General features: G+C 42.3%; 1 protein-coding gene across 3 annotated transcripts in view; it reads left to right on the plus strand.

Annotated features, from left to right (window-relative positions):
• pkn1a (protein kinase N1a) overlaps window positions 1-24,527 on the plus strand; it is a 61,498-nt gene that overhangs the window by 31,876 nt on the left and 5,095 nt on the right. Inside the window, exons 1-17 of one of the 3 annotated variants that reach the window (XM_030726707.1) lie at window positions 6,440-6,579; window positions 7,381-7,575; window positions 10,061-10,166; window positions 11,650-11,798; window positions 12,267-12,387; window positions 16,349-16,494; window positions 17,251-17,464; window positions 17,582-17,776; window positions 18,183-18,292; window positions 18,391-18,534; window positions 18,811-18,886; window positions 19,809-19,944; window positions 20,224-20,350; window positions 21,094-21,173; window positions 23,158-23,230; window positions 23,601-23,692; window positions 23,946-24,122. In XM_030726707.1, coding sequence (XP_030582567.1) covers window positions 6,538-6,579; window positions 7,381-7,575; window positions 10,061-10,166; window positions 11,650-11,798; window positions 12,267-12,387; window positions 16,349-16,494; window positions 17,251-17,464; window positions 17,582-17,776; window positions 18,183-18,292; window positions 18,391-18,534; window positions 18,811-18,886; window positions 19,809-19,944; window positions 20,224-20,350; window positions 21,094-21,173; window positions 23,158-23,230; window positions 23,601-23,692; window positions 23,946-24,122 — 2,183 coding nt within the window. In that variant the 5' untranslated portion in view covers window positions 6,440-6,537. Of the gene's footprint in view, window positions 1-6,439; window positions 6,580-7,380; window positions 7,576-10,060; window positions 10,167-11,649; window positions 11,799-12,266; window positions 12,388-16,348; window positions 16,495-17,250; window positions 17,465-17,581; window positions 17,777-18,182; window positions 18,293-18,390; window positions 18,535-18,810; window positions 18,887-19,808; window positions 19,945-20,223; window positions 20,351-21,093; window positions 21,174-23,157; window positions 23,231-23,600; window positions 23,693-23,945; window positions 24,123-24,527 lie in introns of those variants that run through there. The other 2 variants (XM_030726716.1, XM_030726726.1) reach the window with 2 other exon arrangements.

The raw sequence follows: 24,527 nt of genomic DNA on the forward strand, positions 1-24,527 counted from the left end.
GTGTATTTTTATAAGAGAAAACAGCCAGGCTCGAACCTGATAGAGGAGATAAACATGCCTCTAAGAGGGGCTTTGTCAAACTGTTTTGTTTTTATGATTTTCCCAGTCTTATCCATCTACACCAGGGGTGGGCAAGTTCTCCAGAGTCCTGCTAATGACTTCTTTATGTGATTCAGGTGTGTTGGATCAGGGACACATCTAAAACCTGCAGGACACCGGCCCTCGAGGCCTGGAGTTGCCCACCCCTGAACTACACAGTCATTCTAGCTTCGCTCATGCCTTCAGAGATCCAAGAAATGCAGCAGCAAGTACTGTATATGTAACCTAATGTTATAAATGATTTCAAACTGTTGTGTGTCAGGTTGAAACAGTGGATTTATGGAATTCTAGTTTCTGGTCACCATCTGGTTAAAAAAAAAAAACATATACAACATAAACTCAGTGCTGAGCCAGGTCCTCCTCTTAGACTGTGTATACAGTATTTACATGGAAGTAGCTTCTTGATTTTTAGCTTTTGATGGTCACCAAATTGGTTTTCAGACTGTAATTGCATGAGAGGCTGGAGAGCTAAGTTAGTTAGCTAAGTTACTCAGTTCATTTAGAAAGGTTAATCCAAAGACTGGACAGGTGCATTAACACAGGCACTGATACCTGCTAATCAGTGGACATAAATAACACATAAATAGAACAAGTTTACTCACTAAAACTGGAGCACAGACTTCATGGATGGTCTGTTAGTTGAACTGACCACAAAGCAATCCTTATTATTTGTTAGATTATTGCAATAGAAATGCAGGAACAGCACAGGTATAGTGTACAGGTGCACTATAGTGCATAGGCATAGTGATTCATATTAGCAGAGGTGAGGCCTAGCAGACAGCTATAGCCACAGTGGGCATCTGCCTGTTAGTTATCACAAAGGGTAAAAATGGCAGTTGAGACCAAAAAAAAAAAAAAAAAAGTTGTTTTTTTTGCTATAAACAGTAAAATTGGGCACTTTAGCAGAAGCCAGCCTCAAGTGGCCATTACAGGAACTACGTTGCACCGGCTTAAATTTTCAGCCCCAAAGGTTGCCACTTGGGCTTCCCACTTAACAAACCTAAGACTAATAAGTTAACATACATTATTTGTGGAATGGTGCTCTTTTGATCATCATAAGTAATCGTCATCTGTTGCTAAAATAGTTATCTGTGTTGGGTGCAGAGAGTGAATCATCAGTACTATTTCATATTCAGTTTTTGTTTCTGTCTGAAATGCTTCCTGAACCGTATCTTTCTTCTTCTTTCTTCTTCCCCCTCTATTATTAGCTGTGACCTGAGCACAGCCAGAGCTCATCTGCCCTTCCCCTATCATGACAGAACGGACATCCAGGCATTTTTTTTTTTTTTTTTGACATTTTCACTTCTCGTCATGTTTGCCAGGCCGCTCTGAAAAGGGTGTGCTATGACCATGAGAGTGCACCGATCCCACCCTCTACAATAACATGTTCTCAACCTGAACTGGGCTGAGCTGTGTGGCCTCACTCCCCAGGAGACATGTCGTTATGTTTCGCTGGAACCTGACATGGGTTTTGTGTTTTTTACTGTTTGAGTGTCTGTGTCCGTGCATTAAAAGTAAATATCTGTCCTCCTAGTTTTGCCGTGCACATCGTCACAGCCACGCCTTTCCATGACCTCTGTGTGGACACTGTCTCTGAACTGAGTGGTCATTATCACTCAGTTGGAAAACTCCAGGCATTGTACTCACATTAGAGGACATGCACGCACACACACACACACACAAAAAAAAAAAAATAAATAAATAAAAGCTGCACTCTACCCCGATCGTGCCTTGTCCATCTCCGTCCAGCCCTAGGCTCCTCTGTGCTGCTCACACAGTCTGATTGAATTAGCCTCGCTTGGTGCCGTTATCTATTGAATTAGCCCGTCATTGCTTCCCTGGACACTGCAGTTGAATGTTCCTCCCTGGGCTAGCTCACTAACAAGCTGCACAAGATGAGTCACTCATTGCCGTTAGCTGTCGCCATCTTTGTACTGCAACACGGGGTCAACAGATGGAGAGTGAAGTTGCTTTTTGGACTGTATCGGCTTCCTTTCTTTGACTGCTGAGCCCAACTCCATGAAGAGGTGTCAGCCTGAGAAAAGTATCAATTTCACCATGACCACTGTGACTCATCTGATGCTTCCTCTCTGTGCTACCTACATATGCATGTCAGATCACATTATGCAGACGTCTGCTGCTGTTGGCATGTCTTTAACATGTGTTGTGTTGGAAGGTGACAAATGTCACATCCTGAAGCGTGCTGGACCGAGCGTTCATTCTTTTACAACTAAATATGGATTTCATGTTTTTTTTGGAGTGCTAAACGTTTGTTCTGGGTGCTCCTTTTAAGGAAACACACCTGTGTGTGATGTTAGGCTTACATAACTTGAATAACTATTGCTGACCTTATGTGTGCATGCATCCACAAACTGTCAACATCAGTGATGGCTCTTATGGCCACTTTGTGTAAAGAAAGAACAGTTTGATTCAACTAGCAGAAGTGTTTTTATTTTATGTTTGATGCTAATTGCACAACGTGGGTCAGGGAGAGACCTCATTTGTACTGTACATATTGCAGAATTAACAGGAAAGTTGACTTTGGCTTTGATTTTGAAGTGTTGACCCAGTTCACAGCCCCATCCACACTGGAAGCCACACACAGTGGTGACCAGAGACTGTAGAAAGTCAACAACGTGTGATATAACTGCTGGCGAGATGAAGAGTGCGGGTCCCGAGTCCCCACTTAAAGATGACCAGATGAATTGACCCGGTGCGATTTGCTTGAGGAGATCAGGCTTGGAGAAGTTTTTAAAGCCTGGCTTTTATGTGAATCCATTACATGTGATGTCTTTTACCGTTATGGTCACTGATTTGAAAAAGTCGAGCAATTGTCATAGTCTTGGCGTTTGCATTGGTATCTGAAAAAAAATGATCCCTCTCCCTTCCCCCCTGTTACGAATCCCAAACAGCTGAGCGCTCGTGTTTATTATCTATGTTGCCTGCTTTTAGTCTTTTAATGTGTTTCTGATCCGACTTAAAGAAAACAAAACCATCCATCCCATTTCTTGCAGTCCCCACACCTATCTCTGTCGCCCTGATATATAGCCACATTTTTTGAGGAGGCCAGCTAAAGCAGCTCAATATGAGCAAAGTATGAGAACTTAAACAACCTCCCTCCAGCTCAGTTACACAATCACTTCAACATCTCACTGATAATCACTTGGCTCAGTACAAACACAGCAATCCACTAATACTGAAACACTTAAGCCTTTTTTTAGCAATGGCAGACTGTCCGCTGGAAACGTAAGCAAACATTTCATAAGAGTTTCTTACAGCCACAGGTGTGGATTACATGTATATACACAGGGAGGTGGAGACACGAATGTAGATGGGGAAGATTAACCGTGTCGTGTTAAAGAGGCGTCTTGGCACCAGTGAGCTTTCTCCTCATCTTCATCAGTCATTCTGGATAAAGAGGGGTCACAGCCTTAGAATAACAACCACCACCCAGAAGGCTTATATCTGCTCATAAAGACAAGCGACTCTGCAACATTTCCTTTCAAAGATCCTCTCTAGTGATATTAAGTGTAGCGCTGCATGATTAGTGGTAAAGTTATAAATGCCTTTATTTTGGTTTACAGCATCTAAGAGCCACAGAGTCTCTGTTACAGAGTTCAAAATTAAACTCTTACAAGCTGTAAGCTGTTCTTAATTATGTCACCCAGAATCCACACATGTTCAGTCTAATACAGTCTAATTCAAGTGTTTGGCCTCTGCTGTCAACTTTTATTGTGCTTGATGTGTTATGTGGTTATTTTTTTTTTGAATTGCAATAGATTGTACAGATGTACCCAACCACTTCACTTGCACTCAGGATTATCAGATTGTGGCCTGCTTGCATTTATCAGCCCTTGATAACATTTTATGTGGGCCTCAGGCATGAAAAATAACCCTACTGTACATTTAAATCATCCATAGTTCATGTCAGCGTATGACAGAACACGCTAATAATATATTTTTCTTCACTTTAAACTCTTTTTTTTGTATTAATCATAACAGACTAAACGTTATTGACAAATGTAGCTAGTGTCAAGTAATTTAATATACACCCCACTAATGTTTAAAAAGCTATAAACCCGCACAAAAGTTACATGTACCAGAAAAAAGATTTTGCCTTTTACATGATATAGAAGCAAATCTACGATGAGCCGGCTCACTTATATTCACAGAGCCACTGTGAACTAGCTGAATCTGTTTTTTTTTTTTTTACAGATTACAGGAAATAATCATATCTACATGTTTAGATCTACCAATTTAGACGGAGATGAGTCAGCTGTATGTGGACAGACAGACAAATTGCAAAATCACACATAATTAGTCCCGTCTGCGCTCAAGTTCTCCCAACATGACAAGAAAACACATAAACCATTTTAACAGGTTTTCTGTAAATAGAAACGTGATATCCAGTCAAAACCTCTGTAAAGGCTGTGCTTAGCAAGAGTCATCATGTCACTGCTGGCCTCATGACTTTGGTTGTTGTCATTTTCAGTGACAGCTAACAGAAGGCCAGTGGCACCTAATGAGCAGCATTCATTGTCCCTGTATCAAAGGGATAACTGCTAGCTGTAGCATACTCTTGCCTTTCTGTATGCTATCCTGTCTCACTCTCTCTCTCTCTCTCTCTCAGTTATGAGATGCATGCAAATGATTTAGTCAACAGGGAAAATTTCAAGTTTTAAAGAGCTGGTGTGGTACACTGGCCACTTTGGATTACTCAAACTGAGAGGTGAAAGGTGGAGAAATATTTGCTCTTATGCAGTTGTGGAGCAGGGGCTTATTTCTTGCTCTCCCCCCTCTCAGCCCATGGCAGTGTAACACTCACTTCACTGTGGACAGTGACATTGGTGTTGCAGCAGTTTCCAGTTCGTGGCTGCCTTGAGCCTCGGTGGTTCCTGGGTTGTTCCTGAACATCTTAACCAGTTTCCTCTCATCTGAGGGTGACAGTTTGGGTCTTCTTCCAGACTTTGGCAAAGTGATACATCTGAATAACTTGTACTTGTGTACAATTGTTTGAACTGATGATCTTGGAATCTGCAGTGGAAAATAATTCAAACTTGTGCACCAAATTCTTGTTTTATAAAATGATTAAAGATGTATGCTGTATGATCATTCCACCCTGGAAAAAGAACACTTGATGATGATTGCCATGATGAGTGGATGTAAACATCTGACCAAACTGTATTATGCTGACAAACATCCACTGATGATTAATGGAGCATTTTGTTTACCAAAGATGGTCTGTTTCAAAATTTTGACATTTTTAATTTTCATAATTGTATTCTCTTAATGCGGCTGCTGTTGCAAGCTATCAGCCGATCATTATACAGCCGCAAACGAATCATAGAAAAACAGCACTTACAGCACACTGACCAAAGCTTGAAACTCAACAGCAGCACAGATGGATGACAGAAACTTTGCATATTTTTGTTTTCTTTTGAGACCACTGGGCTACAAATCTCCCTTCGTTTGCCACATAATCTTACATCTCAACACTGATGTTGTACATCTTGACACAGACTACACACTCTTCCTCTTACCGTTTGAAAGATGAACAGGGTTTTTCCCGCACTGAGGAATTTTTGCCTCCCCCAAAGGATTTTTGGCCATAACCAAAGGAAAATCCCTTACTCGTTTCTAATGCAGTGATAAAATGATTTTCTAACTGGTTCTGTTGATTGGGGGTTTCAGCGTAATAGACGTTTGGTTTGTCATATGATGAGCCATACAAGAAAATGCATCGATTTCTTCTAAATGAGTCAGGCAAAGCTGTACTATTGTTAGAGTCCACCCACTGTGACTCCTATAGTGATGTTATCATATTTTAGGAGGGCTTTCTATAGGCGAAGGGGAATCACCACTGGGGTTTGTTGATGTGGAGCCCAAAGGAAATGGGAGGTCAAGCAGGCAGCAGTAATGTGTCCCAACCTTACTCGCTGGCTTTGATCCAATACTTGGAAAACGCATCCTTCCCCTTGTTTCCGCCCTTAAGATTATATCACTGACCAAATTGAGGGCGAAAAAAAAATAGCTGTCACAAATTCACTCCTGGCCAGATCTGATTAAGCGGTGAACTTAATGACTTTGCGCCACAGATACAAAAATAATTAACTAAGTTTTTAACAGGGAGAATGCAGTCTTTATGTGCAGAGTCCTGTCTCTCTTCTCTCTGTGTCTCACTCACCACTGACAGCAGCAAAATCACAGAGGAAACAGGAAAGGCCTGAGCAGCTTGGTGTTGGGACGGATATCCTCTTTTGGAGGCGTTCCCCCTCCTCCCTCACTTAACTCTCCTTCTCTTTATCTCTTTTTATCGTTTTTCTCCCCTTAGCCTCTGTTGCTCTCTGTGTGGCATTGACGGTTTGGTGGAGCTCAGAAGCGAACCACAAGATTTCTGCTCCTCTGTAGCTTTTTGGGACATATAAGATTGAGTGAATTATGTGTTGGCATGGTGACGAGGAAGATGAGGACAGCTCGGAGGTGAAGTGTTGTTGGCTTGTTTGTTTGATTTGTGAGTTCCTGTAATAGTGGCTGAGCGACATTGATTTCTAGTAACCCGCAGTCTTTATCTCCTGCTGTGTTCCTGATGGCTTGCTTTGTAGTAAGTTGTAGTTCTACTTGAGGGCAGAAGACACATAAATATCTTCCGAGTAGACAAGAAAAAGTTGTGGTGTGAGTGGAGTCCATTCACATTCTAGTACGGATGTGTGTGCCGTTGTTTTTCATGTAAGTTTAGACAATTGTTGGATTTCTCCCACACAGTAGAGAGGGGCTGGCTTGTGAGAAAGCTGAATGAGGACAATGGACAGCATGGGTCATGGGACAGATCTGTAATTCACTTTGATCCTTGTGTATAGTCTGAGTTTATCCCATTTGGCAGACAGAATTTCCTGAAAATAGGATCTCTAATGGTATTCCTGAGCATCAGCAGTTTCAAAGCCCTGCTTGTAAACAGGTCGGACGTTGCAGATTTGTTTGGAAATATCATAAACAACAACTGAAGAAGATTTTTGTCATTCCTCACCACTCATCCTGCATCTTTTCCCCTATCTTCCTGCTTCCTTTTGTAGCTTTCTTGGTTGTCCTTTTCCTCTGCTCCCCCAACCCCACAATCACTTTCCTCCCATTACTGCCTTATCTTACTCACCATCTCTTCCTCTTCTGTCTATCTCACTCTCAGCACCTCTTCCCACCAGTCTAAAGTGGAGTGATATGTTGGAAATTTAGTCGATTTTTGTCTAATTCCTTGTTTTCTCCCGCTCCTGCTCTCCTCCTGTTCAGAGCGACCCGGGTGGAATGTCGGTTCTCGAGCAGCTTGGTTTGGACCAGAACTCTGACTTTTCGGACTCCAGTGTTCAGCAACTTCTGGATGAGCAGCGCGAAAGAATCCGCAGGGAAATTCGCAAGGAGCTGAAAATCAAGGAGGGAGCTGAGAACCTGCGCAGGGCAACAACTGACAAGAGGAATGCACAGCAGGTAGGCACAGGGGGCTTATTCAAGTCCAAAAGGCTCCCGGTATAGTGCTTATTGAACCAGCCAAATGTCTGAAATGTTTGGTGGGAATAGAAGCTTTAAACAGGTTTCCCACTGGGAACTGATGAAATTAAGGACATTAAAGACTTGCAGTGATTCCTTTTGGTCGTTTTTGTTTATTAGGATATGTATTTTCCAAAGACAAAACCTCTCTAACTGGGTATGGTAGCAATAAAATGATAAAGGTATGGAAGCTGTGCTATTTAATTGTGAAACGTCAGTTTTACCCTAGAAATAACAGGAAACTGGTTTAATTAGAGCGTTTTGGAAATGTGGCTGGTGAATCAGACATACATGACTTTACTGGAACTGAACGGATTTGCTGGCATCTTAAGGTATTATGCTGTTTGTTTTTACGGCAGACTAGGAAAAGGTCCCAGAAAACACCTATTTCTACACTATGAGTCCTCCATCCTTCCACACAGTCACACATGCTGCTTTTACATATGTGAAGCACTGAACGCTGTCTGGTTACTGCATGTGCAGACGGCACCCTCGCCTAAACCAACCTGAGTGTTTCCAGTGAGAACAGGTTTGAAGTGGACTGTCTCCTGCTGTGTGCTGCACATGTATGAGAGGGAAGATTTGGACAAATGTCCTGACTGTCCACTTCCCAGAACTGCTCAGTTTAACTACTGGACTCCAGCAGAAGTGTCACACTTTGATTACTGCATGACTTGAGCTGTTATACACCCACTGTCCATTTTATTAGGCACACCTGTTCAACTGCTCATTAATGCAAATATCTAATCAGCCATTCATATTGCAGCAATTCCGTGCATTTAGGCATGTAGACATGGTCAAGATCACCTGCTGAAGTTCAAACTGAGCCTCAGAATGGGGAAGAAAGGGGATTTAAGTGACGTTGAATGTGGCTGGTCTGGGTATTCCAGAAACTGCTGATCTACCATCTCTAGGGTTTCCAGAGTATGGTCTAAAAAAGGGGGTTATCCCAGCTGTCATAAGATTCAAGAACACCCCGGACAGGTCCATCCATCCATTCACTTCCGCTCATCCTGTTCAGGGTCGCGGGGGGGGGGGGGGGGGGCTGGAGCCTATCCCAGCTGTCATAGGGCGAGAGGCAGGGTACACCCTGTACAGGTCACCAACCCGTCGCAGGGCCAACACAGAGAGACAAACAACCTTTCACACTCACGCTCTCATTCACACCTATGGGCAATTTAGAGTAGCCAATTAACCTAACCCCAGTAAGTGCATGTCTTTGGAATGTGGGAGGAAACCGGAGTACCCGGAGGAAACCCACGCAAGCACAGGGAGAACATGCAAACTCCAGACAGAGAGAGGGAGAGGCCTGGGCCATGGTGGAATCGAACGCAGACCTTTCAGATGTTATTCTAACCGTGCCGTCATTGTACTCAAACTGCCTCCGCAGTCACCAGATCTCAGTCCAGCAGAGTACCTTTACTACTAATGGATTTGTTTTCAGCAGACTTTTTTCATGGAGCATGAATGAGTAATTTGCCATTTAATTTGCAACCTACACTTTTCCTGTGATGCAAAGTTTGTCACAACTGCATCTCTTTAAAATGTACATCAAGTATTTTAATGTTAAAAAGGATTGTCTAGACACTGGTGCATTGTTATGAATGGAAGATTCTGAAAGTTTCATGATGCGTTGGTATAAAAGTCATGAGTATTTACTCTGATACAATTACACCTGTTTCATTGGTGAGTGAGCACAGGAATATGTCACCTTCAGGTTACTAGTTTTTCATTGTTTGCAAATTTCCCAGCGGCATTAATGGAGAACTATTCATGGATTTCTTTGACAGGCGTGCTGAGCCTGCATACTTAATGGTATTGTGTGTGAACTAAGTGCTTAAAAAAAAAGATTAAGATAGAAGGTCAACAAAAAACAAAATGAATTGTTGATTTAAAAGTTTAAAAAATCCTTATTTATCCCACACTGGGCCTTGGTGCAGCACCTCACTTCATCCTCTGTCTGAAGCAAGCCATTACATCCACTTTCTCCTCATTGGGTGGCACTTGCAAACAGAAGTTTTAAGCAGCAGGTGGGCGGAGCTTCCGTCCTCACAGCCAGAGCGGTCCCCCCTGAAATAACCAGAGCCAAGAGTAGAAAAATCAGTGTGAATCATTGTTTAGAGCAGTCTGCATCCTGACTTTTTGGCTCACCTCAGTATTTGAAACATAATATTTGAGTATCCACTGTTGTACCAGCATATATATGACTGGAAAAAAATGGGGGGAAGCATAATTTATTGTCTTTGAATTGTCCTCTCTTGGTTGTCATTGTGTTCTTGCATGTCTTGTTAGTGATCCACCCATTGTCCAATGTTTTAATCATTGCTGTGTTTGCACATTGATCGTTTTGTACAGATAATAAGATGCGGAACTACAGTGTGATCTCCATAACAGCCAAGGTTTTATGCTTGGTGTTTGTCTTCAGGTGGACAGTCAGCTGCGGTCTTCAAACCGCAGGTTGGACAACCTGCATGCTCAGCTGCAGGAACTGGATGCTCATATTGTGGTGAAGGGAGGAGAAGAGAATCGAGGTACGCATGTGAGAAATTTAATATATTAATGAGCAGGAATTTTTGTGTGGTATTGTGGTATTTTTGCAGTGTGGGAAAAACTTCAGCAATTAATTCAGTGCATAAGCTGGTGTGGTTAAAGAGCAGACTTCCCAGTTTTATTCAAGAGGTTTAATAAAATTATGGTATTGCCTGTTGATGAATTACAGCCATTTTCAGAGGAACAAAAGGAAAGTTGGACAATTAACTAACAACTGTTTTCATGGCCAGGTGAGGCCTGTTCCCTTGTTGTTCCATCACAAATTAACAAGTAAAAGATCTCAACTTGATTCCAAGTGTTGAACTGGAACCTTCAAAATGAGAGCCACAGAGATGTCGGTGCAAGTAAGAGAGGCCAACATTAAACTGAGCAACACTTAAGAGCCCGCAGAGTTCTGAAAAAAATATCGAAATCAAAATCAGGATGGAGGAGGAGAGAAACAGCTCGTGATCCAAAGCACACCACATCATCTGTCAAACATGGTGGAGGCAGTGTCACGGCATGGGCATGAGTGGCTGCCAGTGGAACCAAGTCGCGAGTGTTCGTTGATGATGTGACTGCTGATAGAAGCAGCAGGATGAATTGTGAAGTGTGCAGAGCTATGCTCTCTGCTCAGAACAAATGGCCCAAAGCATACTGCAAAAGCAACCCAAGAGTTTCCCAAGACAAAGAAATTGGATGTTCTTCCATGGCCGAGTCTCACTTAATCTCAGCCAAACAGAGCATGATTTTCAGTTATTAAATATGAATCTGAGTGCTGAAAGTCCCACACTGGCTGCGGCGAAGTCCTGGTAGAGCATCTCAAGGGAGGAAACACAGCATTTGGTGATATCCATGGATCCTAGACTTCAGGGAGTCATTGACTACAAAGAACTATTTATTAAAGTATTAAAAATAATCCTTATATTTAACATTTATAGTTTGCCAAATTGCTTTTGAGCCTCTGAAAATGGGGGAATGTGTATAAAAATTGCTGTAATTCCTAAAAAGTTAATGCAAAGCTGAAAGTGCACTTCAGTCGCATATTTATTTTAATGTAAAATCCACTCTGATGGGGTATAGAGTCAAAAATGCATACTTATGTATAAAATCAACAAGGAGAGCCTGCTTTTAGTATCGGCTCAGCCGTCTGCAGTCATGTAGTATTTCTTTCTCTTACTTTATAACTATAAAATTTGTCTTTGCATTGTCATCTTGATTTGACATCGTTTGGAGAAGCTGAAGAAATGTTTTAAGCCTACAGCTTGTTTCTAGCCTGCTTATGACTGTGGTTGATCTGTAATCGCACAGACAACCTTAACAGTCATCAGATCAGTTTCCTGTACTTACCACACAGAAATACAGTGCAGTGTTATTAGAGGACTCATGAAATTCCCTTAAGGGTATTTTCACTTTAGAGCACACCATGTGAACCCTCATCTTGTTCCTTATTTTATACTCTCCAACCTTTGCTCGTTACCACAGATGAGTGTCCTCAGTCTCCGGGGGCTGAGAGTCGTACGTCAGCCCACAAGGAACGCATTGCAGCCCTGGAGAGACAGCTCAACATCGAGCTCAAAGTCAAACAGGGGGTTGAAAATATGATCCCTATTTACTCGAATGGATCAACCAAGGTACAGAACAGTCTGGACACACACACACACACACACACACACAGTCAAGCACAGCTGAATTGGACAAAGTGTAGGACACTGATTACAAGGGTTACAATGAGCAAGACAAAGGAACACACATACCCCTCCCCCAGGTGGTGGATAACTGACTGTGCACACACATTCATGGTCTGTAACCTTGCCATCTGCCGACTCGGGATTTCTGTGTATCTAACCTAACATTTAAATGCGCACACCTCCACAATTAATTGCCATATACACTGCCTCCCCTTTGCTTTGAAGCATTTGTTTCTTTGTCTTTTGACCTTGCTATCATATCTCCACTTGTGTTACTGCTACACAGAGTTGCTCATCACAGCTTTTGTTTTTGGGAAGCCCAGAAAGTGTCAAACATGTTTCCTCTTATCTTCTATTATAATCCACTGTTCACATCATGTGATGTGGTTTGCTTATTGTTTGGTTCCTCAGGATAAGAAGATGCTGCAGACGGCACAGCAGATGCTGCAGGACAGTAAGACCAAAATCGACATCATCCGCATGCAAATCCGAAAGGCTGTTCAGGCCACCGAGCACAATGATGACACACAGGGTGAGTGTGAACACCTGCCTAAAGGAATATTGACAAAATTAACCACATTGACTGCTATTCGTTTGTAGTACCTGGTCTTTTTTATTTCCTCAGGTACATGTTACTATATATTTTTTTTTTAAATATGTCTATTAAGTAGACAGCTTACAGGCGATGAGAGCAGAGGTAGCAATTACATAGTCAGTGGCTTAAAGTACCAGTACACCCATTACTGGTCCTTTAAAAGAGCGTCTGAGCACCAAATCACAGTAAAATTGGTCTGTTGGCAGTAAATCAATGAGGGTACTTATCTTGCTCAAGGTTAAACTTAGCCAACAATAACATTTAAATGCTTATTTTGAAGCTCCTGTCAGATACAGAAATTTAAGCTGACCTGTTGTAGTGCACATAAAGCCAGAAAGAGTGTTAAATTGCCCCCATAGTTACATAATTTGTGAACTAAACAATCAAGTATTAAACCTTGTGGTTTATGACAGTGGTCAGCTGGCAATGACAAGATGCTTTTAGCCAGGTCTTTTTAATCTCACTATGCCTTTGTGAGATTTGCAGTCTGTCTTCTTTCTCCTTCTCTGCGTGTAATACATTTTGTCCTGAGCAGCAGCTCCAGACAGCAGACACACAAGAGCATAAACAGATCAATGAAGCGCCGGCTCTGTTTTCACATCTCTCTGCCCGGGTCTTTGGGAGAAGATGAAGAGGGTAGTTAGAGTTGACACGGTGTGGGCGGGGTGTGTGTGCATTTGTCTGTGTGTGTTTATGTCAGTGGGTTGGCCAAATATGGGACTGAACAATACAAAGCCTGTGAAATAGCCCACCTGGCACATTACCACAATCACTAAGAGTCACACACAGATGCACAACAAACAAAAAAAGACCTACAAAAAATGGAGGGTAGATGAAAAGTCTCTTTGACACACAGTGTTTTTTTTTTATGCTTTGTTTTGTTTTGTTTTTTTCATGTTAATCCTGCACTCCTGAATCAGGTGTGCAGCAGTTGCAAGGGATGGGCACACATACTGAGGTACTTTTGGCCGTGCACTTAAAGATACAATCAAAGAAGCTGTTGTTATCTGTATGCTGTCACCTGTCACATACTCATATTATATGGTATGTTGTGGCAGGGCAATCAATGCCAGGGCAGGTGAACATACCTCTTTATTGCTCTGAGTGCTGTGGACCATTAAGACCTCTCTGCTGGGAAAACAGGCCAACTGATGCCAGTCACAGGAGGTGAATGATCTGGTAAAATGTAGCAGGAGAGCAGAGGGAGAGCGATAGGAGGGGGTAGAAGTAAAAAAAACAGATATCAAAGACGGTATATCCCCTTTGGGGCTATCTATTCCTTTCTGCTCTTGTCAGACAGCGCTGATGGCCGTTAAGAAAGAGGGTGTCTTTTAAGGGAAGGAAGACGATGTCCATTTGGAAGGATTATTTAAGGGCCTTTTAAGGGCATACTTTATCCATCTGTGTCCTCCATGTGGAAAACCTACAGGGTTTATAATGATCTAGAGTTCTTTCCACTGCTGGAACGTGATTAAAAATAGTCATATAGAGGTTAATGACCAGACCGAGCAGCAGTGTGCTTTAAATGTTCATCCTATGAAATCGTTTTAAATGTTGAGCATGAAAATCAGTGCAGCCAGACCACAGTTATTGTTGTTTTTATTCTGCGCCTCCTTCTTTCTCGTCAAAAACCCATAGCCTACAAAACCCCCCCAAAACCATCAGCCACTGACAGTTTATTCGTAGTTTGGTGTCTGTGCTGCAATTTTTCATCTTCAAGTCTTACAACTCCCAATTGCAAAAAAATTAATAAATAAAAACAAAAGACTTTGCAAAGATATCATTCTGCCACTGTTTTCTGTAAGTGTATACAAAAAAGAAAGAAAAGAAAATGCTGCAGCATTCAACATCTCACTAAATATTCAATAGCTTGGCTTAAATTGAATTTCACCAAACCTAAAATTGGAGTGTTATTCCTAATATTGCTCATGATACAATCATTAAAACAGAAGCGGAGACAGAGTGGGGCTGGTCTGACGAGTCTTGATTTCTGCTACAACTTTTGGTCAGTATTTGGTGTAAACATGAAAGCAGGGATCTCTCTTGCCTTGTATCAACAGGTCAGACTGGTGGTAGTGGTATAATGGTGTGGGGATATTTTCTCTGCACAGTTTGGCACCCTTTTCACCCTTCAACTGAGCCCTGTTTAATCACTACAGTCTATCTGAGGATTGTTGCTAACGATGTCCATCCCTTTGTGACCACAGTGTACCCATCTTCCGATGGCTGCTTCCAGCAGGATAACATGCTATATCACAAAGCTCAGATTGTCTCAAACCGTACTGTTCACTGTACTCAATCAAGCAAAACTAAAAAAAAAAAAAAAAAGTCAGTATGTGCATTGACTATCAACCCAAATTTTATTTTAAACATCAGTGTTGGGATTGGCCCAGAATTCAATAGTTTGTGCATCCCTAATTAGATTTTCGTGCTCTGATACTGAGCACAAAGGGGTTTGTTATACTGGTAGCAGCTAATGTTTCCTCAAGCCTCCAGCAGAGTTGAGAATGAGGCTGCAGCGCCTGATTTAACTTTTTTTCCTTTTTTTTTTTTTGTACTGATATTCACATGACATTACTTGAGTCAGTTTATCATACGAGTTTGCTCAAATCCCTCTGAAACCACAATATGTTTCATACAGTGTTTTTATGCAGCAATACTCCACAAGCCCTGTAGACATGCATGTATTACATATAGAGCTTATGCTTGTGCCTTTGTACGCCTTTTCTTTTCAATTGTCTCTAACGGTAACCTCAGCTGTAAATCTGGCTCTGTGCAGGTGATTTTGTCTCTGTTCTTTAAACTGCACACACACACACAATCACAGGGCTGTGTGTATAGTGTACACAGACAGTCTCCAGGCACCACACCCGGTGGAGGGGTCATCTAGCAGAGGTCTGGGCTCCAGGCAGAACACCTTATTAGGAGATGAAAGCATCCACCCCTACCTCCCTCTTGTCCTTTCTTTCTCTTATGTCTCCTGCAGTTGTTTGAGCAGCTCGTAAGTCATAAAAATCATCCTGCTGCTCTCCGGTCCTTCCTCCTCACTAATCTTGTGTTTGAAAGTCAAATGCATCGTCTTTGAATGCCATTTATCCAGTTGTCCTTTTCCTTATCACGCACCTCCTTCCGGCTCTTCCCACATCCAAGTGCTCTCCGTTTGTTGCCCATCATTGAAGGCTGTATCAGTGCCATTAAGCCAAGCACTTTGCTGTAATTTGTGCTGTAGGGTGCTGCTCTGAGGCTGATTCCCATGTCTGTTCTCTAAGTGAGGGAGCTTGAGTATGTTTTAGCTTTTAAGTTGACAGCCTTGCATCTCATTTTCAGACTGTTTTTTTTCCCCTAATTATAGCGTATTTTAATTTCTGAGGTGATTAAGCAGCATATTCTGTTATAACTCATTCTTTATTTAATACTCTCCAACCCAAAAGATAACGCTAAAAATTTAGAGTAATATTGTTGCATTAATGTTACCAGCTGTTAGACTTGCTTGTTTGCTGTGTTTGCTTTTAAAGCAGGAATATGGGACTATTTAGAAAGAGAGGCTGGAATTATGCTAATGCTTCCCGTGGAACAGTCAGAGGCTGCTTACCTCCCTCCAGGCCTCTCTGTTTTCTTTGTTTGCCCCTTGTAAAATGCATCACACGCATTAAAGCATTAACCTAACTTAGTAAAGCTCTTTCTTCTTCTTCTTTCTTCTTCTTTTCTTAGTATGCCCAGGGGAGTTCCCTATAACACTGCCAAAACAGGAAAGCTTTAATGTAGCTGCCACGTGCACTGTATAGAGACAAATAGTGTATAACTGTGTCCTGTGGCAGTACAGCATCACTTGAACTGTGCACGGGATTGCCATTGTCTCTGATGCGCAGCAATGTTGTTTGCCCTTCCCGCCGTGCAGGTAACCAAGACGTGTGTGGGATGGAGCTGCGTATTGAAGAGCTGAGACATCACTACAGGGTGGAGCATGCTGTAGCTGAGGGGGCCAAAAATGTCCTCAGACTCCTGGGGGCCAACAAGGTTCAGGACAAGAAAGCTCTGTCTGAGGTTAGACCTGCTCCTGCAGATGATTTTCTTTCACGCACTTCAAAGCGCACACAGACACATGCGGGAGCAGCAGCTGCACCAATGACTTCATACCGACACACCTGTAGATCATCTTTAGATGTTAACCCCCTCTTCTTGTTTTCTGCTATCTGAGACTTCAGTTATTTTTGGTGTTGTCTCAGATACATCACAAGAATTTTATCTCTTGAGCTGAACACAGTTTTGTTTATTTAGTCATTACATCAAGGCATCTTGAGTTGGTCTTTATACATCTAGGAAACTCAAAGCAGAGGAGTCTTCTATGAAATCAGATCTTTCACAAAACAGTTTCAACTGCTGAACTTTGCACTCTGTTCATAAAAACATTTGAGAGAAATCCTCACAACAGCAGCTGCTGGGGGACATGCTGCATTTCCCCCCACAGTGACAATGAACCACTTGTTCTCTCACCACATACCGTGAGAGTTCTGACTTTGAATCCTTACTCACAAGTCTTTACTGTTCTATAACTCAAAATATAACTCATTCAAACCTAACATTGTGTTGCTGCGTGCACTTACAGGCCTGTATTTTCTGCAGACACACGAAAGGCAAGAAGCAGAGCAGCGGGTGATTACTGTAAAATGGGATTAAATTAGGGATTAAATTGCTGACTGGATTTTTGTGCACTGTGAGGTAGCATAGGACTTTTGATTATTCACTTAATGTCTGCTTGACAGTTTAAGAGGTAGATATCAATATTTCAACACTCTGTAGGCACAGTCTCGTCTGAGCGAGGCGTCACAGCGGTTGGACCTGCTGAGGGATTCTCTGGACCAGCGCCTGGCAGAGCTGCCAGAGGACCATCCTAAGGCCAGCATCATCAAAGAGGAGCTGGTCTTGGCCTCCTCACCTGCCTTCAGCTCCCGCCACAGTGCCCCCTACCTTCAAAACCAGTATACCACCCTCAGCAAGCCATCGCCTCTCACTGGTATGTTGTACAAAAGAAATCAGAAGGATCAGGAAAAACCTACAACATTAAGACATCAGTACTGAACTGAGGTGTGTTTTTGTGGTTTGCACCTACTTTGTTTTCCTCTGTCTTCAGGTACATTACAGGTGCAGCTGCTGGGCTGTGTTGGGCTATTGGAGGTGGTCCCAGGTCGTAGTAAAGGGACACCTGTCATGCTGCCCTGCTACAGCCCCGGAGACACGAGGTCCTTCATGAGGGGCAGCAAGGGACTCTATGGACGCAGTGGCTCTGTCAGCGGGAAGACGCCGAGCAAGACGGAGGAAGTCTCCTGTGAGTGACTGTATAAGTGTGCATGTTGTGAATTTAAAGCAATAGATGGAAATACCAGATACTTTAATTGTAGCTTTCAGTGCACTGTAGGTATTCTGTGTTGGCTATAAATTTGCAGCTTGGCTTTTTACCACCTTCTCATGGGTCACTTTAGGCTTGTCAGTTTACATACTACTGATCAGGTCATATAACAAGAGTGGAAAGGAAGTTTAAAAACAGGTTGTTTTTTTTTTGTTTGTTTTTTTAAGGTTTTGTCCCATTTCCTTTTATCTCAAAGGAAATTACTGGGACTCATTAATTCTTATTTTAATTATTTTGTGCTTTATTAGGACTTATTTTTAAGGCTGAAATGTCTGTATAGGAATGTCACTTTTGGAGGAAATCATTGGTTTGCATGTGTCTATAGCTGAGGTGAGTGCGGTGTTGAAGCTGGATAACACAGTGGTGGGCCAGACTGCTTGGAAGACTGTGGGAGAGCAGGCCTGGGACCAGACATTCACTGTGGAGCTGGAAAGGGTCAGTATACAAACTCCTTCCCATAAACCCACAAACACAAAAAGAGCTTATTTAAGGAGCTTTTTTCTCTGTGATACCATTGGATGCCTGCTCTTCAGTCGAGGGAGATGGAGATTGCAGTTTACTGGAAGGACTACCGCTCGCTGTGCGCTCTGAAGTACCTGAAGCTGGAGGAGTTCCTGGATAACCAGAAACACAGAGTTCAGCTGGAGCTGGAGCCTCAGGGCCTGCTGCTGGCTGAGGTACACACAAACCACACATACCACTAAAAAAAAAAAGAAAAAACAACAAAATGAATGGGAACACACTCACGCTCAAACGCACACTCAGATGTGTGTGCATTCATCCACCCCATGACCTACCACATGCACCTGTGCTGGAAAGCATTGCTTTGATATGTCATACTTGAAAGGCTGTTTCTGAGCGTAAAAATAAAATATGGGTGGGTTTTGGGGTTTTTTTTTGTTTGTTTTTTTGGCGTTTCCTTTCATGTTTTGTTTTGCACGTGTGCTTTCCAGGTGACCTTCTTTAACCCGGTTATTGAGAGAGTCCCTCGCCTCCGGAGGCAGAAGAAAGTCTTTTCTAAGCAGCAAGGTGGGAAACAGACAGAGCATTGAAGAAACATACAAACTTTCTATTTCTAGTTTCTAGCAGTTCACTTAAAAGGTTTATCATGATGGGAAGATGAATTCACTTAAAAGGTTTATCATGATGGGAAGATGAATACCGCCTGCAGTGAAGCACACTGCTGCTGACACCATTAGTTCACTGCTTTTTGGTTTAGACAACAGCACCCTCTAGTGGTAAATGTTTTTAACACAATGGTTCCTTAGGAAAGGAAACAGAACATAAATATTATGAAGTTTCTTAAGAATTCAGGGTTACAGTCATTTTTTACCAGGACTGTAGTATCCAAGCACAGTCTCAATTTTTGTGTTTGTGTCTCGGTCATGGGCATTGTATAATACATGTACTATGGGACAAGTCTGACAAAGACCTGAAACCCCAATCAGAGATAACGGGTAGGATGATGCAAGTTTTCAACTTCTTTTTTTTTTGTTAACCTACAGAATCTGTGCCCGCTCACATAAAAGGGGGCGTTTGATGTGTCATTTCACTGTTCGTCTGTGAAAGCGCCTGTTTCAGTCAGAAATAATATAAGAGAAAGCAGAGTGCTAATCGCATTTATTAGACCACCACCCAGTGTAAGGTTTATACCACATCTGCCCTAAATTAACAATATTTTTGTTATATCTCTGGAATGAATTCCTGAACAGAAAATGTTGTTTTAGGGGTTGAATGTTATGCTTGATTAATTTCTCACTACTTTGGGAATGCCAAACATTTCTTTCATATTTGAGATCTGACGTGGGTGCCTTAATCTGATATTGAGATGTGGTTATAATAAAAACTCAAAGCTAAAACCTGAATTGTGGGTGATTGGTGATGATCTGCTCTGTGAGACAACACTGACTTTAGACATGTGTGTTTGTACGTTTTTTGTTTTTTTTTTCAGGCAAGGCGTTCCTCCGGGCTCGTCAGATGAACGTGGATATTGGAACGTGGGTGAGGCTGCTTCGAAATGCCATCCCCACTGTCAACAACTCAGGAACCTACAGTCCCAACGCACACAGCCTAACACTCAACTCTGGGTGAGACACGTTGAGATCAAAAAATATATAGACCCAGATATACACGCTCCAGTTATTTCATCTGCAGTGTCTCTGTGTGCCGTTTGATAACCGTCGGTCAGACTTTGCTATCAAACGTAGCAGCTTTCCTTGATCCTTTTTCCTTTTGTTTCCTCGCAAAGAATAAAGCAAACGGTGCTTCCCAGCTCCGTGTCTAACTACCCCTTTTGTGTTGTTTGTCTGTGTTCCACGTCGGTCTGTTTGTGTGTATGTGCGTGCATGTATTTGTCGGTCTTTCAGGGAGATCTCAGTGGAAAAGTTGAGTCTAGACAGCGACTCTCCAATAAGAGGCGATTACAAGAGAGACATGGACATTCACACTCCAGTGAGACAGACGGAGAGAGAGGAGACCCGAGAAATAGGGGAGGTGTGTGATGAGGGGCGGGGCTTTACTTTGAAACTGATGTGAAAAAGCCTGAACTGGCCAGGAAAGAAAAGGGTGCATCAAATAATAAGAAAAATTATTATTGCAGCTTTTTTTTTTAATTAGACAAAGTGTGCTTGGAGTTCTGCTATGTGTTCATGTTTTACAATTAGATGTAAAATTTTTGTTTAGTGGGTTTGTAAACATTTTACTTTGAGAATTTACATGTTCATATCATAATACAGTTAATATAATTTTAGTTTTTTAATGTTTAAATAATGTTCATGTGACAAGAAAATGTCTGACAGAGGACAAAACCCCCACAGGGAGAATGAGTTTATGGCAAGAGTAAAAATTGATCTTGATATATACGACTGTGTTAGGTCAGCTCTCTTTCAAGATAATTAAACCCAAATGTAGTAAATAAAGTTTTATACTATCAGTATGTTTTTTCCTTCCCATGTGCTGTGAATGCAGATGTAAAAACCTCTTTCGAATCAATCGGGCGGGACTTTAGTCAGCTGTCCTTCCTGTTAGCAGCACTCCTTCGCCTGAATGTAAAGGACAGTGGTCGACCAATAATTTTGGGGGAGAACGTGATTTTCTATGCGAGTCTGTCCCAGCAGGTTTAAAATACAGAGTAGGGACAGTTCCAGACTGCATCTCCTGTCTTCCATTTTGTCTTGTCTTACCTGTCTCTGCACGTCTTTTCCTTTTTGTCTCTTTCCTCGCATGTCCTCCAATAGGACCGACTTCCAGTCATCGAGCCCCTCTCCCCCCGAGACCTCACCCCTGAGTCCCCTGTCCGAACCCATTCTGTTAACAGGTACACACACACACACACACTCACAGACACACTTTTACTTGTTTTAACTTACATTTTAAAAGTGTATTTGTTTGGATTTTAATAATAAACAGGAGTTTTTCCATAGAAAACATTTTGACATGTGGCAGCAGGAAAGGCGCAGGTGTAAATCTATCCATTTTCTGCCGCCTATCCGGGGCCGGGTCGCGGCGCAGACAAGCACAGACCTCCCTCTCCCCAGCCACCTTCTCCAGCTCATCTGGGGGGATGCTGAGGCGTTCCCAGGCCAGCCGAGAGACCTAATCTCTCCAGAGCCTCCTCCTGGTAGGACGTGCCCGGAACACTTCACTCAGGAGGCATCCTAATCAGATACCCGAACCACCTCAGTTGGCTTGTTTTGATGTGGAGGAGTAGCAGCTCTCCCTACTGCCTGAACTCCTCACCCTCTGTCTAAGGGACAGCCCAGCCACGCTTCACAGAAAGCTAATTTCTGCCACATGTATCCGCAATCTCATTCCTTCTGACACTACCCAGAGCTCATGACCATGGTTGAGTGTAGGGATGTAGATTGACTGGTAAATCAACAGTACGGTGTCCTCATCGCTGCAGACGTAGCCCCAACCTCCCATTCTGCTCTCCCCTCTAAATAGAACAATTAATGATGGCTGAAGTTAATTTTGGTGAAGGAAAAAAAAAAAGAAATCAGCACCTTGCACACTGCGGACGTTTGTTTTTTTTTTGTGTGTGTGTTTGTGGTTGTGTGTACTTGTTGCTTGCTTGTTTTTGGCTCAGCACCTATTTATGTTTTTTTTTTTTTTCTTTTTCCTTTTCCCAGCTCATTTGGTCAAAGGAGTGATGAGCTATTGCGCTGGTCAGATTTTAGTGAAAAAGAAAATTAATTTTTCCTGGATATGACTGACTTTGAGCTGTCTCGACCACTCAGCGGACTTAAATTCTTATTAGTTTGTGCGATACAGCCAACCAGTGACAGTAAAACTTAGAACTTTCTGTCTGTACTTTACATTTAAAATTACCTGTGACTTGTGATGTATCATGAGCCGGATGAGCAACTATGTCTGGTTAAATCTCACAGCGGCACAGTGGTTAGTCACCACTGATCCGTTAGACCATATGCAGCCTTTTTTTTGTGCTCCCAGACACAAAACGTACAGGTTATTTTTTAATGGCTCAATGTTTTAGTGTAAGTGTAAATGGTTGTCTCACTCTGTGTCAGCAATGTGACATCAGAACCCGACTCTTGCTTACCATCTGCTGGAGTTTGCTTCAGCCTCGCTGCAGTCCTGAAAGCAGAAAGGGCTAAAATTAATAAAGAAACCCATTAAGGTCTGCCAATTAGGTTCCTCTTGTCTTAATATGCTCAAAACGGCACCAGACATGCTGAGCACCTTTTCTGTGCTCATTGGTACATGTTCATTATTTTTTTTTTTTTTTCTGGTCTTTAGAGAGTTGAAAAAATGTAGCTGCTGCATGCATCACTGTCACCTTTTACCCAGCTGTCCAAGCACAGTGGAGGAGGGGTGGGACAAACGCTACAGCGTCACATGTTTAAAGTGCTGCTCTCCAAGTTTCCACGTGTGCGCCAAATAAATTCTCGAGGGCACCACGATATTTGCTGTGGGCATATGAGTAAAACTGCAGTGAGGTAGAGGCAGCGCATTACTTCTGTGTACTTTCTGTATCGTAGTAACCAAAGCCTCTCACCTGGAAACAATGCTGTGCCTCCAAAGCGCTCCCAGTTGGGTGTTTTCAGAAGAGCGGCTGCTGCATTTTTAGCTGGCACAAAATTTCAGACACCTGAATAAAACAGAGCCAGTGTTAATGTTATTTATAAAACCTCTGCTTTTCCTACTGTTACAAGTCAAAAATATCTGCTCTCCATTATTACATGTATGCACTTTTCAGCTTTAATCACACTCATCATGTTTGTCATGTAATATCAGCAGTTTTGGTGTCCAATTCAAAATGTTCTTCCTGGTTTCTCCAGTAGAAAGAAAGGTCCGCTGTCCCTCCAGGACTTCAGGCTGATTGCTGTTTTGGGCCGGGGACATTTTGGGAAGGTACAACACAAAGAGCAAGAGAGTTTTCACTATTATTTCCACAAATATACTGAAGGTACTCACTGTCAAAACAAGTACAGTGACAAACAGCTTCTCTGTTTGTGGGCTCTTCAGTTCAGAAATTGATGCTGACATGTTTCAAGGAGAAAATGATGTGATTATCACACTATAATCAGAGCTAAAAGAAACCATATCACGCATGAAAAGCTGAAAAGTTTTAACAGCAGGAATGAAAAGAAGAAAAGTAAATGAGTACTTTAGATCTTATTGTGATAAATCAATAGATTTTGAAAGGATTCTTTTTCTTCTGTTCTTTTGAAACAATAAAATATGCACATCTACAACCCTCAGTGTGTCTTTGTGTCTCCAGGTGTTATTGTCAGAGTACAAGAAGACAGGCACGATGTACGCCATCAAAGCCCTGAAAAAAGGAGATATCATTGCTCGGGATGAGGTGGATAGGTGTGTGTTGGTGTTTATTCCTCAATCCTGTGCTTGTGTGATGTGTGGTTGGTGGTTGTAACCCAGAGATTAAGAGCTCCGGTAGTGTATTTATTCACAGGATTTAATTTGTGTTTTGAATCACTGTGATTACAGTTCATCTGTGGGCTGAGTGTAGGGTTCTCGTAGGCTAAAATAAACACTGTCTAATTATGTTTAAATGGCCCTCTAATCTGTTTTCTCTCCTCCTCTTGCCTCTTCTTCCTCCTCGCAGTCTAATGTGCGAGAAGCGGATCTTCGAGATCGTCAACATGTCGCACCATCCCTTCCTGATCAACCTGTTTGCGTGCTTCCAGACACCGGAGCACGTGTGTTTTGTTATGGAGTACACAGCTGGAGGCGACCTGATGATGCACATCCACACAGACGTCTTCACAGAGCCACGGGCCGTGTACGTAATGTTTCTATGAGTGGAAAGAGAAAATGCTAAATGTATTATTTTTGAAGCATTAGCACACATCTGTGAAAGCGATTTTTAGTGGACAAAAGTGACGGTGGACCAAATCCACACCCACCTTTGTATGCAAAGGTAAATTCCACAGTTGTATCAGTATGTCCTGTATGAACAGGATCTCTTTCAGTGTACATGTGGGCAGTTGTGCATTAAGATAAACCTAAAATGCCTTTTTACAGTTGCACTGTACTGACTGAATTTTAGTAAAATGTCTTTCTGGAATTTAGTTTGAATACTATGCACACATTATTATAAAACCTCTTCTGCGTGCGTCATCTTACAGGCCTTGCATCCTCTGCATGATTGATTTAAATTATGTTTGTTAGGCTTCTGCACAAGTTG

The sequence above is a fragment of the Archocentrus centrarchus genome, chromosome 1 (assembly GCF_007364275.1).
Source record: "Archocentrus centrarchus isolate MPI-CPG fArcCen1 chromosome 1, fArcCen1, whole genome shotgun sequence".
Lineage (NCBI taxonomy): Eukaryota > Metazoa > Chordata > Actinopteri > Cichliformes > Cichlidae > Archocentrus > Archocentrus centrarchus.